This window comes from Rutidosis leptorrhynchoides, chromosome 5, assembly GCF_046630445.1.
Source record: "Rutidosis leptorrhynchoides isolate AG116_Rl617_1_P2 chromosome 5, CSIRO_AGI_Rlap_v1, whole genome shotgun sequence".
NCBI lineage: Eukaryota > Viridiplantae > Streptophyta > Magnoliopsida > Asterales > Asteraceae > Rutidosis > Rutidosis leptorrhynchoides.
Genome location: NC_092337.1, coordinates 184,936,678 through 184,956,007, shown reverse-complemented (window position 1 = coordinate 184,956,007; position 19,330 = coordinate 184,936,678). Strand labels below are relative to the sequence as shown.

Here is a 19,330-nt window from a genome sequence, read left to right as displayed (position 1 = left end):
ATTGTTGCTGATGGTAGTATTGTTGCTACCGGTGCTGCTGTTGGTGCTTGTAACCTTTGCACCACATTCTCCAAAGCCACTACCCGAGTGCGAAGCTCGTTGACTTCTTCTATTACACCGGGGTGATTGTCGGTTCGGACGAGTAGACGAATAAGATCTAGAATTTAAGATAATATATAATCGTGACGAGACACTCTGGAAATGAGAGAGAAAATGGTGTCTCGAATAGGTTCGCCGGTAAGTTCTTCAGGTTCTTCGCCAAGAGGGCAATGTGGTGGATGGAAGGGATGACCTTCTTCTTGTCTCCAACGACTAAGCAGGCTACGAACCCATCCCCAATTCATCCAGAATAGGTGATGGCTGATTGGTTGATCCATTCAGGTTACACTGTTTTCGAAATTCAGGTGAATATCCATATCGAAATAGCTGTCGGAGTTTAAGAAATTTGAACTAGATACGGGATCCATCTTGTATAATTAGGGAGATGATTTTTGATATGAATTAGATTATAGAATTTAGTTTGGTATTCTTCAATACATAATTTACATATGTATATATAATACCAAATTCCATAAATCACGGAGAAATTTTCGAAAGGTGTCAGGAAAAGTTTACAGTAATAAAGATATGAATTTTTGTCTATACACTATTTATGCAATAAATGCAGGAAAACGTGTCTAGACTTAAGAATGATAAGCATGTAATTTCTGACAAGAAATAATAAGCAAAACTTTTAACATGCAGACACGGTCGAAGTCCAGACTTACTAATGCATCTTAACAACTATCAGTTACACACACTCATGCAAGACCTGGTTCGCTAGGACCAACGCTCTGATACCAACTGAAAGATAGTTGGGGACAACCACCGTCCCACCTAGTGCCTTTCCATCTAACCGCCTGGTGACCACTGAGTGTACCTCAGATACTGATTTTAGGGCCTGCCTCTCGGCAATTGCCAACCCTCATAAGGGATCGCAAGGAGTAAGAGCCAATACTTCGTCACAGGTAACACTGTGAGAACCTCCTTTATGACTAACCCTCCACACATGGACGGCGTTATACCAGCTCTGATACCAACTGTGATGATCGCTCCAAATCCATATGGACAAACACGTCATTCATCGATTTCATTGCGAGGTATTTGACCTCTATATGGTACGTTTTGTAAACATTGCATTCTTTTGAAAAGGCTCACCATAAATGAATATTTAAATCAAAGGTTTTCGATATCTGATGATTTCTACATATAGACAATCACCGTAAATAATAGTTTACAATAGTACTTCCGTTGACAATGCAGTCAAAATAAGATACATGGTGATGATTTGGTGAATGCAACGTTTCCTTGAAAAATATGCCATGTAAGACTCCATGCACATAGCTTGTCTAACATATAAGAAAACAGCGGAAGACTTCTAGAGAACCTGAGAATAAACATGCTAACAAGTGTCAACACAAAGGTTGGTGAGTTCATAGTTTTAATGTTTTGCATAATCTGTACATAAAGGTGGATCACAAGATTTCAGTTGTTTCATCCATAAACGTTTATCAAAATATTCTACAAGATTGAGCACCCTGGTAACTAAGCTTTAACGTTATAATAAGTACCCCTGTTTTAACATACATGCAACTAACATGTACAATACACGCAAACCAACATGTACTACACTCAAATAGCATACGTCTGTTTTATAGTTCAGGCTAGGGTTTCTATACCTGGAACAGACGGGGATGCCAAGCCCTATGGATCCATATATAACTACTCGCGCCCACCAGTTCTTATAACCGGCAGTTACTAGTTACCAAAGCTAAGGGATTTTCAGTTCAAACTCGGTGTAGAATTTAGTATGTACTTTTATCCATTGTGTTTAAAATAAAGTGCATGGATTCTCAGCCCAAAAATATAGATTGCAAAAGCAATTAAAAAGGGAGCAAATGAAACTCACCTTAGCAGCATATAAAGTCGTTCACCAAAATGTGACCGAAACTCGAATTAACAAATAACCGTAGATCTCAACCTAGAGAACATATGTTGGTCAATAAATGTCTATCAAGCTAGGTCAGGTCATAGTGTATCACAATCCTAATGCTCGAGATCGACATACAAAAGTTATCAAAAGTCGTTTCAAAAAGTCAATTTTGACAATAGTTCAACAAAACGAGATGTACCTTATATTAGGATTCATTTACTCGGTTGGTAATATTCAAAAATCCAATTTATCAATCTTACAAACAAGTTGTTTAAATATTAATTGCAGATTCAAAAGCAATTCTAATTAACGTCAATCATAATTCAGTTGATCATATATTTTGATTCGTTCATCGAAATTACGCGATTTCTAAATGAAAAGTTATTATTTTTCGCCAGCTTTCCAAAAACATGTATATCATATACCTTTTACTAGTAATATATGTATTTAATTCGTGATTCATTATAAACTGTTTAACGACAAAATTTAGCATACAAGCATGCATAAATATATATACTCGAGCACTAGACATGGATACACAATTAATATATAAAAGATAAAATATGAATTCTCACATATCAATATCATGATTCAATATTGCAGGGAAGTACGTAAACGCAACAGAGATGATAAACACTAGTTTTGACTTGCCAATAATACCCATTTACATTACCCATAACCTCCATAGCTATAACCCATAATTTTCTTAGCTCTATCCCGCTTGAAAACCCATTTTGAAAGTGACACGCTCATGACTTCGTCGTAGTATTTTATGTATAATAATACTACTAATAATAATACTACTAATAATAATAATAATAATAATAATAATATTAATCTTAATAATAATAATAATAATAATAATAATAATAATAATAATAATAATAATAATAATAATAATAATAATAATAATAATAATAATTAAATAAATACAGAGTAAGATGGATGATATATGTGTGTGGGCAATTCAGTGAACGAGCTCGACTTTTATAGGCCTTTCCTGAAATTTTGCCTCATGCGATCGCATGGTTTCGAAGACCTTTAGCCATGCGATCGCATGGCCTCTCTTTACAGCTCACATTATTTTGTTGTTTTGCTTGTCGACATATTTAAATATAATATATTTAATATATTTAATTTATATAATTAATTATATATTATATTATATTCACGTGCATAGTTGACTTGTAATTTTTGGTCCGTTGACTCGTACGTTTTCACTCGACTTATGTCTCGGTTCCGGTTTCTTGAATGCATTTTCGTACGCTTAGAAAACTAGTACTTTTCGTTACGCGACGTGTACCTTTATCAAAAATCAAACTTAATCATTGATAAACTATGTCACTCGAAGTGTAGCTTCAATCAATTAAGTGTTTTGGTTATTTGCTTCTATAAATCATCGTCTCGTAGTATATACATATACATATATACATTTTCATTTTAAAATAGTGTTTTACTGTAGCAAAGTTACTGTAGCAAATAGTGATTTTCGAAAACACTGTAGCTTTTCGGGTACTGTAGAAATTCGAAAATACTGTAGTAAATTAGTGTTTTACTGGTTCATCTTAAACGTTTTAGTTAACTTATCTAAATATCAATCGAATCAATAATCGAATGTTACTATCGTTTACTAAATAACTTGAAATCATATATATATATATATATATATATATATATATATATATATATATATATATATATATATATATATATATATATATGCACATTAAGTTATATATATATATTGTTCGTGAATCTTCGAGAACAGTCAAAGAATAATTGATTACATGAATATAGTTCCAAAACTTGAGACTCAACATTACAGACTTTACTTATCGTGTCGAAAACATTAAATCATTTTAAAGATAAAGTTTAAATTTGGTCAGAAATTTCCGGGTCGTCACAGTTCTAAAAGGGTCATCTTTGATGATCTCTTCCTGTGTGCTGGTTTGCTTGAAGAGGCAGCAGCAGATGAGGTTAGGGTTTGAGGACACTGGTTGGCTAAGTGAAACTTGCTGCCACACTTGTAGCATTTTCTCACTTTTGGTATTGGTGACTGGTCATACACTGAGTAAATGGGGGCAGTAAGATCATGTCTACTTTCAGATATGGCAGCTATGAGCTAGTCAAGCTTGACAGTCATTATCTCAGTGATAGATGACCCAGCACATGATTCCACAATTTGTTCCACTTTAGCTTTTCCCTTAAGGGCATCTTTCTTCTTAGAACCAGTGCCATAATCATGATATACTGCTTTGCCTTTGTTATTTGACGAGCCAGTATGGGAAGTTACTGACCCGTCAGCTGATACCGATCGACTAGTATGAATCTTGATTGCTGCCTTTGACTTGCCATTATTGCGTTTTGCTGGTTTGTCTGCAGCTACTGGTTGACCAGTACAATTTTCATCAGTTGGCTCAGCATTGGTGGAGTTTGAACACGAAGGGGAATCAATTGATTTCAACTTTCTTTGATTGTTTTCAGTAATTTCCCTTTTAATGCGTCTTTCTTTTGGAGTCATATAGTAAATACTTGAGGGATCATTAGTTTCATCAATTGAAGTACTGGTTTCCTTGGCTTTTACTTCACTCTCCAAGATTTCTTTCATGGACGGTGGTAGGGTCTCTGTAGGTCTGACAAACTTATTTGTTAAGACCTTTTTACCCTTAACTATCTTAGCAAAAGTATTTGGCAAGACAGCTTCATGATCAGTTTCAAGAATGGGGTCCATAAAAGTAACTTCTGCAAGAGCAGCAGCAGCAGCATAGTCGCCAGCAAAGAAGGCTTCAACTTGGGCAGGCACCTGCTCATTTACACATTTAGCTGTGCGTTGAGCGGATGTACACCATGAAGCAACAACCTTTTTGAGGTCATTTAGCTGGTTCTTAACATCTGCTGCCTCAACGTGAAGGGACTTTAGAGCAAAATTTTGTTTTTCAAGTTTTGAAATTTCATCCTTCAAGATTTTAATTTCATCAGTTTTGCTTTTACGTTTTTCATTTAAAGATTTGTTATCTTTTTTCAAAACTTATTCACGTTTACTGCCTCTACATAGATCAACTCTTAGGTAGTCAAACATTTCAGCTTTTTCATCATCAGTATAAGTTCGAAAATTATCAACCTTATACAGCATTTCAGTTTTCCATTGAGGTGAATCCTTTTTCAGGTCAGCTTCCCTCATATCAGACACAAATGTACTACCATTATCATCCTCATCAGACTCCTCGACCTCCTTGGCCATCAAACACAACTTTTTACCAGAAGCGTAACCAGCATCATCATCATTAGTATCACTGTCAGAGGATGAAGAAGAGCTGGTTTCATCCCAGTCATGATGCTCAGCAACTAGAACCTTTTCTGGCTTCTTTCCCTTCTTATCAGTCTTTGCACTCTCCTTTATCTAAGCCTTCATAGTTTTGTACTTATTCTTGTACTTATCAGTTTTTGAGAAGGAGTTAGCATGTGAGATTGAAGGTTTCCTGGACATGCATTCAGCAGCAAAATGTCCAACCTTCCCACAATTGTAACACTCAGATTTAGGACCTTTGACTGATTTGCTACTATACCTAGCACTCGGCTTCTTACTCCCTTTGTATGACTTGCTGGTTCTATTACGATTGAACCTTTTGAACTGCCTTGACAGCAAAGCCATACCTTCAGCAAACCCTTCCACATCATTTTCATCATCACTGCTTTCTTCAGACCCAGTACCACTCTCCACATCATCTTCAGCTGACTCTTCTTCTGCTATCAACTTTTGAACTTGTAAAGCCTTTTGAGCTTTCTTTTTAGCAGCAGCAATAAGAGCAGTATCATCTGTTTTAGAAGATTTTAAAGTGGTGGGGGCAGACTTAAAGTTTTCTGTCAAGTTCAGTTCAAGTTTAGCTTCTGCGTTCTCATGGTTCCAAAGTGTACCATAGAGAGAAGACATGTTAAAGTTCTTTAAAGTCTGGGTGGTTCTTAGAGGGTCAGTCACAGGTTTCCATTTAGGAGACAGTGAGTTAATGAATTTGTTTACTTGTTCAAAATCAGTATATGTGATTTTCAAAGTAAGCAGGTCAGCAACTAAGGAGTTAAACCTAATGAAGGTTTGCTTAAGGGTCTCATTCTTATAGGCAAAGAAAATTTCATACTCTCTTTTCAAAGCAATAATCTTGTTCTGCCTAACCTCATCCATGCCCTCATAAGTAACATCTAGATAGTCTAACATAAGCTTAGCATTCAGTTTTCCCTTAATCAGTTTGAACAAGTGGTTAGGTAATGTTATAGCTAACAGAGTTCTGATCTTAGGGTCAAGTCCAACACGACGTTTGTCCTCAGCATCCCATTTTACTGGAGTGAGAACAACCTCTCGGCCAGGAATGGCAGGAGTGTCAGCAGTAGCTGGAATACTATCAATAGTCTCAGTTGGGATAAATGGACCATCTGTGGCAATACCAGACATGAGTGGGTCAATAGACTCCAGGTGAAGCATGAACCTTGCCTTCCAAGTTTCATACTCATCTTCATCAAATTTGAGTGGTCTATTGGATGAGCCATTTTCAAGGTAAGCTGTATTTGAATATGCAGCCATGAGAAAATTCAGATCCAAGATATTAAATTATCAAGACGGAGGCTCTGATACCAGTTGTTGGTCCCTTGATAAATAATAGGAGTATTGTAGAGGGGGTGAATACAATTCTTTTTTAATTAACTTAAGCAGTTTAGACAGTTTAGTATTCAAGCAATTAAATTAAATAGAGTCAAAAGTAATTTTTTAACGGTTTATTCTTTATTGATTAAATCATAAAGAATTACAACTATCCTCGGCAGAATGATAGTTGGTTGATACAGATTTACCTAAGTATAGCTACAGAGGGTGTTCTAAGCTATTACACGTTTTGGACTCTAATTAAACAAACCCACACCACTAGTTGTTACAATAGTGGATACATCAATTTATAGTAGTCCTATTAACCGTGTAGTTGTTTTATTATTCACTGGAACATAGGATGTCTGTACTTGTGGAGACAACTGCATCAGAGAGTGTGCTCTCCTCTTTTCTCTTTGGTAGCTATTTGCAGGAACACCACAATTTGGTTTGGCACCACTATTTGATTAAACAAATAGAATATCGTGTTCCCTAGGCGTTGACAAAGGATAACACATGTCTGCACATGCGTTAAACTTCTGCATTCCCACGTGGTCTTGTAAGGTCACTTATCAGCCGCCGACACGTGTCCTTTTCTGTTCAACTTTGTCTTTGACTTCTGTTGAATAGTAAAATTGATGTAGACCACTCAGGAAACCACTATGCTTGTAATGGAACATAGCTATCTTGTGTAGTAAGCTGAATTCCAGCTATGCTGGTTCGTCATTGCTGAGTCACTTGATATTCTTGAATTGCTGGGTACTCATCCTGTGCTAATTGAAGAATACTGTCTACCTTGTGCTGGTAGACTAGGTAGCATACTAAACACTTGACACAGCGAAATCTGCTGTCTATACATAAACAAACTTGTGCTGGCTGCACATAACATTTTAGTGCAAATAAATTCTGTTTTGTCATAATTAAATCCTTAATTATTTTGGGGACTCAACAAAAACTCATTTGATGGGGCCCAAAACCCATTAGATTTAACAACAGTAGGTTAGCTAAACCAGGTTTTTTACAGTTTGTGAACTTAAATGGTCTGCTTTCGATATATGGGTTGGCTGCTTTTGTCATTGGAAAAAAGTTGCGGATATTAAGATCCGAAATAAAAGCTTGGAATGCCTTAAATCGAGATCAAGACTCTGTTGACATTAAGTTATGTGGAACCGAGATCAAAAGAATCAAAGATACTTATAAGGTGCGTGATCTCTATGACATTGAAGTTGCCGATATTGTAGCTCTTAAAAAGCTAAAAAAGTGCCTCACTATTCGCATTGAATCCAAACAAAGACTCCATTCACGTTACCATTGGTTAAAGCTCGGTGACAATAACTCTAGATTTTGTTCATATCGTTTAAAGGATTAGACAACAATCCATTCACATCTCAGGTATGAATATCAACAATTCTTGGGTCAACGAACCCCAAACTGTCAAAGATTATGCTCTTCAATTGAATAACTTTTTTCCAACACTATTAATGCTTCTGTTTATAACCAATGTGACTGGGCCTCACTGAATCTGGCCCAAGTTCCAGCCCACATCATATTTGGTTTAGAAGATCAATTCTCTAGCTCTAAAGTATTTTCTGTAATCAATGGTATTGATGGCAATAAAACACCGGGTCTAGACGATTTCTCGCTACAAGTTTTTAAGAAATCTTGGTCCTTTCTTGAAGATGATATTATGGAATTATTTAAACAGTTTCATGACAGCCCAACCTTTCCAAAGGGTTTCAACTCTTCATTTATTGTGTTGATTCCAAAGACTAATGTCGCAAAGGATATCGAACATTTGCGCCCTATTAGTCTAATAAACGCTCCTTACAATATAATCGCCAAAACTTTCGCTAATAGGCTAAAAACCGCAATTCCACACATAATTAGTAAGATTCAAAATGGTTTTGTTCCTTCGAGATTACTTATGGATGGTGTCATGGTCGTTAACGAAGTGGTTCACATGGCTAAGAAGGAAAAAAAAACCTATCCTCCTTTTGAAAATCGACTTCTCGAAAGCCTATGATTATGTCTCACATGATTTTTTACTTGTGGTCTTAGAAAAATGGGCTTCAGTTGCAAGTTCATATCTTGGATTTGGACTTGTATTTCTAATATTCATTTTTCGGTCCTTTTGAATGGATCCCCGTCCCTTGAAGGTATTATGAAACGTGGTTTAAGACAAGACGACCCTTTGTCGTCTTTTTTATTTATCATTGTCGCGGAGGTATTGAGTAAAATGCTCTTAAGAGACTTAGCCAATCGTACTTTAGAAGGTTGCAAAGTCAATCAAAATCAAGGCATCAATCACTCTCAATTCGCGGACGACACGCTCATTTTTGCTCAACGTCCATACAAGAACTCACGCGTATCAAGCACATTATGCGGGTGTTTTTTGATCTTTCCGGTTTACAAATGAATGCCATAAAAACAACTTTATATGGTATTCATGTCTCAAGAGTGGATATGATATCCTTTTCGGCCATTTTTGAATGCAATGTTGGAACCTTTCCTTTGGATTATTTAGGCATTTTGATTGGTCTTTCCAATAATAAAATTGCCATGTGGGAGCCTATAGTCTTGAAATTCAAAAAGAAACTTGCGGGTTGGAAAGGTGGATGTCTTTCCTTCAGAAGTCGGCTCGTCATGGTAAATGCGGTTATTTCTAACCTTCCACTTCATTACATGTCCATATATAAAGCTCCAATAGCTATCATCAAACAACTCGAAAGTTTTAGAAGAAATTTTATTTGGGGCGGGGATTGTCTCAAGAAGAAAACGAGTCTTGTCAAGTGGGAATCGGTATGTCTTCCAAAGGATATGGGCTGTTTAGGTATTACACCTCTTTGGATAAAAAAAAAATCTTGCTATGCTCGCTAAGTAGTGGGTAAAGATGAATTCTAACAAACAAAGTGTGTGGTAGTCAATTGTTGTAACTTATTTTGGGCCTTCTTTTTCGGGAAAACTTATGAATAATGTATCATCGTTATTAACATCCCAATTGTCTCCTATATGGAGAGATTTAATCAACTTACAAAAAGACGCTTCTTTAAATTTCATTGTGGGCTCAAATATATGGAGGTGGGAGGTTGGTAACGAGGCAAATATTTTTATTTTGGCATGACTCGTGGGCCGACGGTAGAACTCTTAAGGACGACTTCCTATCTTTGTCCTTCTCATCTTTTTATCCTTATGCTACTGTCCAAAATTGACGATGGCTTGCTCACTTGAACTTGGCTCAAACAAGGTGGGACTTTCATCTTCGACACCCCTTAACTCAATACGATTCAATGAGGTACGATGAATTGTGCTCCTTTCTCGATAATCACTTGTTAACAGATGCCGAAACCGATCTCGTAACATGGAGTGCTGCTCCGGATAATTCATATTCGGTAGCCGATGAAATTCGGGTCATTCTACATTCCGGAAATATTGCTAATCCTATTTGGCCTAAAGTTGCAAGTGGACCTTTCACATTTGAGCGGAATTGTTTAAATGGTGGAATATTTGTTGGGTTATCCCGTGTTTGGTTGAAGCTTTCTCTTTCGATTGGTTTTATGGCATGGGTATTAAAGCTTCAAAGTTTTGGAAATTGATTGGACCCGCTACTCTTTGGTCCGTTTGGTTAGCTAGAAACGACTTCATCTTCAATGGCAAATTCACTTGTCGTTCGGTTAATGTTCGAAACATCAAACTAGAGGTTTACCTTTGGGCTACAAACCTCAACTTTTGTCATGGACTTCATTCCTATGTGTGGGAACACAATCCCTTTCTCTTATGTTACTATTGTAAAATTTTTGTAGCTTTATGTTTTTGTTCTCATGATCGAGAATTAATCTCTGTCATTGTAACTCTTTTTAGATCCTTGTTTTGATGAAGCGATCTCTTCCAATGTAATATATATTTTTTCGCCCAAAATAAATAAATATTCAGTGAACGTGAATGGTGAGAAGGATAAGATGTGAACACGAGCTTATGAACATCTCAGCTTTTCAATAAAGACCGAATAGGCAAATAAGTATTTAGGAAGTACGTTTAATTAAAGACCAGCAAATCAGGTTATCGATCATTTCATTTTCTAAAACAAAATAGTCCATAACCACCGAGACATTTGCCTGAGTGGTATCGAGGTAGTGTTTAACACCCTCGCCAGGTAAGAGGTCCAGGGTTCGAACCTGGCTTCTGAATGACCAAATTAAACATGCACTGAAATAGGCTCCATTGATGTCAGCCCAAAGGGAAGGTTTTACCAACCCGATCCGGGACTAAGGTCCGGCCCGCCTGCCCCTCGGGATGGTTTAAGGGTTCGGATCCCTGTGATCGTGGTTCGGGTTTTCTGCCCGAACGTGTGTGTGTGCAAATGATGACTAGGCTTCGGTCCGGACTGATGCAATCTTGCCGTTCAAAAAAAAAAAAAAAAATAGTCCATATTATTTTATTATGATAAATTATTTCACAATACAAAATTTGGAGTTTTTAGATAAATGTATATTAGCGTTTTTTTCCGTTATATAACAATCAATTGAATAAATCAACCAGATCCGTTGTAGTCTAGTTGGTTAGGATACTCGGCTCTCACCCGAGAGACCCGGGTTCAGGTCCCGGCAACGGAATGTTTTTTACTATTAACTAATACCATTATCAAAACACATACTATTACATTTACACGTTATAGTCTACCTTTTTTTTTATACGATTCCTTGTTTTTTTTACTCTATTTTGAGATGCATTATATTAACTAATACCATTATCAAAACACATACTATTACATTTACACGTTATAGTCTACCTTTTTTTATACGATTCCTTGTTTTTTTTACTCTATTTTGAGATGCATTATTATTGTTATTAATAATTAATAATAATAATAATAATAATAATAATAATAACTAGAGTATAATTGGCCCGCGCGATGCGGCGGCGCTATTCGAGTTCCATATTCATATTTAACGTAACGTTATGCATTTACAGAACCGAAAATGCGTTGCTGCAACTGTGTTTGGATACACGTGGTTAGTACCTAATATACCTAATGGCCTGCGGATTTTAAGCGTCGGAAAAATTGCGTAAAAAAAGGGGACGGAAACATCGATATGATGTAATTAGGTTGGATAGTTTATTATTCGTGTGTATATATGTATGAAAGATAGTTTGAAATGTTTAGGGTTTTTTAAAAAAACGTCCGTTTCGCGCATAGTTAGTTGCTTTGCGTTCGTAAAATTATTTCGAGTTGTACGGTAAAGTTGAAAAAATTTAACTCGCGGCGAGCGAGAAGATACTGCCCGTTAAAAATTTAGGTGCAGTTTGTTTTAATTTTTTTTATAAAAATAATGACTTTACGTTTTTAACCCCTGAAAAATTGGGATTCAAACATTGTTTGGGGGGCATTATGTAAGTTTTTTGGGTGGTCGTATGATAAATGCAAGGGGGGTTAAACACCAATTTTGGGACTCTCTTTAGTATGTGTATGTAGGAGTAATAATTTTGGGACTCTCTTTTTTAGTATGTAGGAGTAATGGGTTGTCGTTCGATAAATGCAAGTAGGGGTGTTCGTTCGGTTGGTTTATGGTTTACGTGGTTTATTCGGTTTGGATTATGTGGTTTTCAAGAATATTTTTGAGAACCAATAACCGAACCAAATTTGACAAAACCAAACCAATCCAACCAAATAAGAAATCGGTTTGCATGGATTGATTTTGGTTAAACCAAATTAAAACTTTGATAAAAAGTGTGTAGGTTTTTTATTTAAAAGAAAAAAAAACATGTATTATTGATTAAATAATAAGTATGCAATTGATACAATATTTCCTGCTAAACATATAGTATGAGAAGCAGTCAAAGAGTATACAACTCATATTTACAATCTAAACTATATCAATGAACTGAGTAGCACAAAAATAAAGACGAAACCAACATCAATTAAGTTTTCAGGTATAAAAATTCATAATACGAAGTAACTAATAAACAAATTCAATTATTAAAGTGAAGTCAAACCAATAAAAACATTAAACTCAAACAAGAACGAATAAAAGATAACTCATACTTAAAAGTTAAAATAAATAAGATTAAATATTTAATATATACACCATAAATAAAAGTATATTTCGGTTTTTCGGTTTGAAACCAAATGTTAATTTTACAAACCAAATCTAAACCGAAAACCGTAAATATTTTCGGCCGAAACCAATAAACCAAACCAAAACCAAATAAGCCAACTCACTTTAACCAAATCAATTTGGATTGGTCGGTTTCATGGTCGAAACCGTTTAATGCACACCCCTAAATGCAAGGGGGGTTAAACACCAATTGTGGGACTCTTTAGCAAATAGGAGTAATAATAATAATATTATTACATACTATACCAACGGCTCACTCACTCTATATCGTATATTCGATTCACGTACTTCATCATGATCATAATAGACTCACCACCTCTAACTCTTTCCAAAGTATTTTCCATCATCCACCTTTAGATTCGGGCAGTGACGGAACTAGTGACGGAACTAGGATTTTTTTCATCGGGGACAAAAAAAAATTAAAACCGTAGCAATTTTTTGGGCATAGAGGTTTTAGGAGAAAATTGAGGTTTTTAGACAAATTATTGAGGTTATTGGGCAAAATTTGAAGATTTTTGAGCAAAATTTGAAGATTTTAAGGCCAAAGTTTGAAAATTTTGGACAAAATTTGAAGGTTTTGGAGCAAAATATGTAGGTTTTAGGGCAAAAAAAAATCCACAGAAGGCAAAGTCGAAAAACCCAAAATTTTACACTGAAAATTGAAAATCCACTAGGTGCGGGAGCCCCACCCTGCCCCGAATAGTTTCGCCCCTGGATTCGGGAGCATACCGTGAGGAAGGTAAGATCCAACTAGAGTGAGATAAAATTGACGTCTGAGATAATTAGACTACGGTCAAAGCAACTTAATTTTATTTACATAATCACCAATAACAATGACAATACCAACGCATAAAGTTGGTGCAGAAAACACCCTTTACCATCATTCACTTTCGTGCTTTTCTTTCCTTTTTTCCATTTTTCAGGTGTGGGAAATCACACAAAGATTAAAATGTTAATCTAAGTAAATTCTGTACAAATTTCGCCCTTTACAACGTAATAAGCTGCTTGTTTTTTTTTGTTTTTTTTTCTTGAAGTGGGATGAACAGAATGATGATCAAGGTGATAGTTGCTGCACCTTATAACTGTACAAAGCCTATAGTATTCTGCAAGGGCAATTAAAGTATTCTTTCAGTTTCATAAGTAGTAGTAATACCTTAAGTTTCAGTTCACTAAATGAATACTTTGGTGCTAAAACAGCATAATAAACGAATTGTGTGGTGTACCATATACACAACTTAAGATGTCTGAAAAAGAGTCACCGTAGCAATATAGCCGTTCTTCATGACCTACTCATACCAACAAAAACCTTATGAGCAATTATATATGATAAGAGCGTAAGAATTACAAAAAGAAGGATATAACAAGATGAAGAAAAAAAAAAGACACATCATGCAAGTATGTCATTATCACGTAATACACTTAATTTTATTCAAAATATTACCTCAAAAGCAACATTTGGATATCCATATACAAAAGTGGAACCAAATGGATTGCTTGTAGAGCCTTGTGTTTGAATAGCAGCTCGTCCACAATCTCCCAATATTTCCTATATAACAATAATAAAGTACGAAAACCAAACTATTTATCATTATATACAATTAATGATGAAAGCATACATAATACAAGCTACATATTTTAAACAACTTGTGAGCTTCAAGTGGTGACAAATTATACTAACCTTGACTTCCTCCCACTTCGTGCCAGGTGTAATACTACCTTTCGAAGAACTTATGTCTTGATGAAATTCACCATCAACTACATGTTAAAAAACCAAAAATAACATCATTTTACAAATAAGTAATCTAACAGAGACCTTTTGTTATGAAATTATAATTACAATCTGTTGTTGGATGGATGACAAAATTGCACTTGATGTATGAGTTGAAGTCCGCATGCCCTGGATAGTTTGTATGTAATACAAACTTCTTGATCTTATGAGTCTGAAAATTTGCATCGGTACACTCACGTGATGATCTCAACTAGCACTGTTAAAAATGAAAACAGTAAATGAAGTAATTACCTGTCCATCGAATAATACATCAAAGCCACGAGCGAAGTAGTTATAGAAGTAATCGCCACATAAAGTTGTTTTTGGCCGTGGGTCTGAAGCAGAATGAATTACCATTTGGTCTACCTGCAGCATCGCATTTTGCACATCAGTCTAAACAAAAATAATCCCTCAACATCATTCGTAATTTCAAACATAACTTAATCAAGGTTGCGAAAATCGCTACTCGGAGAAAACTCGATCCGGACTTTTTAGTGAGTAATCAAATGTTGACCAAGTTTGACTTTGACGAATTCTAACCGAATTTTGACAGATTTTCTGAGTAATTTCAAACATAACTTAATCAAAATTGCGAAAATCGCTACTCGGAAATAACTCGCTCAGGACTATTTAAGGAGTAATCAGCAACTTGGGGAGTTTTCGAATATTGACCAAGTTTGAATTTGAAGGATTTTAACCGACTTTTGACTGATATTCTGAGTTTTGGCGAGTAATCCCCGTTGACCAACGGTTGACCATGTTTTAACTGACTATTCGGCCCGAATTTTTAACCGAGTACTTGTCGATTTTTTTCGAGTTCTACAACCCTGAACTCAAGAGAACCTGCTTTTGATGAATTCCATCTGGTCGGCCCAATTCTGTCCACACATCCTGCATGTAATAAGATAAAACGATCATCAAGAAAGCAAAGGTAGACACCAGAATCTCAGCAGGTTGTGCTAAGAAAGAGAGCTGGGAATATAATGTGATATGTTAGGACTCATCATACCATTTTGAAACATTTTATTAGCGTCCGTATCAACAATTTTAAGATTAATACACATACACACACAATGTTCTATTGAAATGGATGTCTAACATCATAACTACCACCATAATTTAGCAAATACATGGGTGATTTTCTGGAAACAGATCTCTGAACGATGAAAGGAACAGCAAGACAACATTAATATATACCAACAAACTTTAAAGATGGCAACTTCAAGTCACTTTCTTAAAAATTCATCGATTCAGGATAGGTTTTATTACTAAGAGATCAAATGAGTAAAATTATAATTAGAATGATTATAATAACTAGCGATAGGTCAACGCAAGAGTATTCCTGATGCATAAAACTTACTAAATCACTTTCTGAGCGAATTTATTATTAGATAATCCTGCATAATTGACACGCTAAACACTAAAAAATGATATATTTGGACTAAAATGTTTCACTCAGTCATCTCATACAGCCCATTTTGCCCATGTTTAGACCCATACCAGAAGCTTATCGTTTGCCCATAACCCAACCCACCCAATTGACCACGTCTAGCAAATATATTCAAGACAAGTAAAACCAGAACGAAGACTCTCATTCACAGGCAGACATCAATAGGAACAGGTTTGGTCAGCATTACCTGAGGAGAAGCACCAAAAGCAATGTGTTGTCCACCAACAGTAAACCATAACTCCTTCCCTAGCTGGAAATTGAGAACGGTGATCACAATCACAAACAAAAAGTTTAAATAAACCAATAATATGAGGAAATCAAATCAAAAATCAAGAAGTGCTTGAATTTGCGTTTTTAAACTGATTTTATGTTGTAGTTACAATATATCAGATTCTAATCTTTTTATAAACAGATTCGGATTCTAATGATCTGATTATTTAGGGTCAAATCGAGAGAAGACTAAAGTGTAAACGCTCGAGTTTACAATGAGTAAGCAAACCTTAACGTGGACTTCTTCCATGTAAAGGCTGCCAGCAGGTAGTGGAGGAGCAGATGCCTTGTTCATCAATGATCCTACACCCACTTTACTATCTGTTGAACTGTCATATATGCATACACGGCAAGTTACTGGAGTCGTGCCATCCGGGAACTCCAACGGCAACTCAGCTTTCACAATTAAAAATTCGAATAAGAATGAATTATTAATTATAATAGGACATTAGAAAATTAAGAAAAATATATATATGTATCTTATAAAGGTAATCAAATATATCTTATACCTTCTCCATTATGGCAACAGTCAGTATACTGAGAGGGAATGGGAAAAGCAAATGATAATCCCTGCAAAGAACAGCCAGCCAGAGTATTCAGATAACTGAAGTTTATTAAACCTGAGAGTACAAAAAAGTGTATTTCTAATTCATAAATTTAGGTTATAATTGGATAAAAAAAGAATTCTGTTTCAGGTACACCCACATCGACCAACCTCTAAATATGACTGTCAAATGTCAACTAAATTATACCGGGTAGAAGAGAGTGTAAATGCCTCTTTCTTTGTCATATAATCCAGGAAATGTGGGCCCAAAGACGGCATAAACAGCTACAAAAGTAGCTGGAGTTGAAGGACCTCTGAAAATAAACAAGAAGGCAAGTATTATTCGAATCAGATTATATCAGAAGTCAAAATGCTGGAAGATGATTCAGTATATTACTCCTAAGTCCTACCCAATAAACGATGTGGCATAGCGCATTTGAAGGCGTTTTACATCAAAGATTTCTATAAGACGAAGCCTCTGAGACAACAAGAAAACGGCTTACATTAAGTTCCAGATATATAATAATATAGTAGAAAAAAAAACAAATAGTGCTAAAGTAGAGATAAAGAACTGCATGGTAACTACTAACTTCAAATGCACAATGAACCTTTTGATTATCTACAAAATATAATTAACCATTCAGCACATATGATTATAAAATTCAGAAGCACGAAGTAACTTCACGATTCCAAAATTGAAATTGCATAATAGGCCAACCAAGAGTAACTTGCAGCAGTAAAATAAACGCATACAAAAGATAATACAAAATTAAGCTATTTACAGAAATTATATACTTCAAGATACAGGTCCAACAGAGTACCTGAGACCATGGATCAAAACGTATATGAAAACCATGATCCGGGAAGCTTATAACAACATCGAGCTTTAACGGATCCTGTATAAAACATACACTTCAACATTTTGTTAGGTGTAAATCAAACATTGTTAGATTTAAACATTTAAAACCTTGAAGAATATTTTCCGAATCAACATAAATAAATGAAAACAAATATGTGTAAATATTCCAGATAATTATATCCATCACAAACCTCATCAAAGTAGTTGACATGAACAACATCGTAGATATTCGGTTGTTGCTCTATCTGTGCAAACACTTCACATATAGGCATTCCTAAAACACAACATCATCAATAATCACCATCTAAAAGTAACTGAAACTTCAACCAGAATATTCCTCACTTAATCATCATTATCAACTTCAAAGTTCAAACTAACATAATCAACATCAATTAAATCATATCTTAAGCAGTTAAACTATATTCCATTTTAATTAATTTCAGTGATCCATAATTAATACAACTATTAAATTATCTGACAAAATCTAAATATAAGATTTCTTGCAAAACGAATCAAATAAACCTCTGAGGTTCACAATTCAATCATAAACAATGAAGGCAACAACAGAATTCAATCAATCAAAAACAATAACAATATTTACCGAGGGTAAAAGGACCAATTCCGAGTCCGGGACGAAGATCGAGACCGATTACGCCCATCGCCGTCCCCTCACACCTTCTACGTGGTCTCTGCAACATAGTAATAATTGAATAATAACGATAACAATTTATGATTTCAGTTACGATTCTTATTTTAGAAACCCTATAAATGATTGTTCGCGGTAATCGGTTATCGGTTATCTGACTTCAAAGGATGCTTAAATTGGTTCAGTTGGCACCAACGACACGGCAGCAGTTGTTCGTATTCGTGACGTATGTGTGCCTTGGGGCTTGTACTTTAGAATGCCATTAACCGTGAGGTGAACTGAGAGTCAAATGGTCATTTTTCAGCATATACTCGTATTTACAAAAATAGTAAAGTAAAAATATTTTTTTTTTTTTTTATAGAACTAGTAGAACCGGCTTTAAAAAGTTGGTTTCTACCAAATTGTGTACAATCATCATAAAAGTGCACAATTTTCACACGTCAGAAACTGGTCTTCCCACCATCGGTTTCTCTACAAAACCCTAGTAAAAAATCGGCTTTAGCAATGCCGGTTTCTATGAAACCCTATTTTCTCAATTTGCATATTTAAACAATATTTTCTGGATTCAATTTATCTGGAACCACAACATCTCAAATTCTTTTTAACAATTTACTCTTCACACTATGCCTCTTCATCGTCCTATTCCAATTTTTTATAGAACAATTCTCGATGTGGGTTGTTTTTTAAGAGGAGGTAAGCCTATAGAACATCACAAAATAACGTACGAGGAGTTTGAAGAATTATCATTATTGTGTATATTCCATGTCTACCCTGATGGTGTATGATGATACGCATACTGAATCCGTATCAAAAAAGTCACATTTTCAAAACGACTTACCATTTGTCACATTAAACTGGCAAAATGTGTTGATGATAATTTTACAGGCATCAAATTGATTGATAACAAAATCTGAAATTGATATTGGATTTTCGTATGACAAAAAACTATTGTTTCTTTTAGATATATGACAATAACAGAATATATATATATCAGCCATAAATTTCTTGGTTTTGCTTCCTACTAAGGTATATCAATTTATTATTAATATGCATGATTTGAAGACTATTTGGGTAGTTT

At 35.3% G+C, this 19,330-nt stretch overlaps 1 protein-coding gene and 1 non-coding gene across 4 annotated transcripts; one reads left to right on the top strand and one right to left on the bottom strand.

The window, feature by feature from the left end:
- The first annotated feature begins 11,139 nt into the window (after positions 1 to 11,139).
- TRNAE-CUC (transfer RNA glutamic acid (anticodon CUC)) lies at positions 11,140 to 11,212 on the top strand. The gene has a single exon. It is a non-coding gene; the product is annotated as a tRNA-Glu (tRNA).
- A 2,300-nt stretch (positions 11,213 to 13,512) lies between these two features.
- On the bottom strand, positions 13,513 to 17,645 carry LOC139847440 (PHAF1 protein At3g51130-like). 3 transcript variants are annotated; one of them, XM_071837112.1, is made up of 12 exons: positions 17,569 to 17,645; positions 16,956 to 17,061; positions 16,713 to 16,773; positions 16,433 to 16,599; positions 16,121 to 16,183; positions 15,327 to 15,374; positions 14,736 to 14,849; positions 14,553 to 14,655; positions 14,394 to 14,470; positions 14,157 to 14,261; positions 13,939 to 14,001; positions 13,513 to 13,818 (listed from the first exon to the last, which is right to left on the bottom strand). In XM_071837112.1, the coding sequence occupies exons 1-11, from the start codon at positions 17,601 to 17,603 to the stop codon at positions 13,951 to 13,953; spliced, it is 930 nt and encodes a 309-aa protein (XP_071693213.1). In that variant the 5' UTR covers positions 17,604 to 17,645; the 3' UTR covers positions 13,513 to 13,818; positions 13,939 to 13,950. The 3 variants fall into 3 exon arrangements, with proteins under 3 accessions (XP_071693213.1, XP_071693214.1, XP_071693212.1); XM_071837113.1 differs by having other exon boundaries at positions 13,513 to 13,820; positions 13,952 to 14,001; XM_071837111.1 differs by having other exon boundaries at positions 13,975 to 14,001.
- Between the last annotated feature and the right edge of the window lie 1,685 nt (positions 17,646 to 19,330).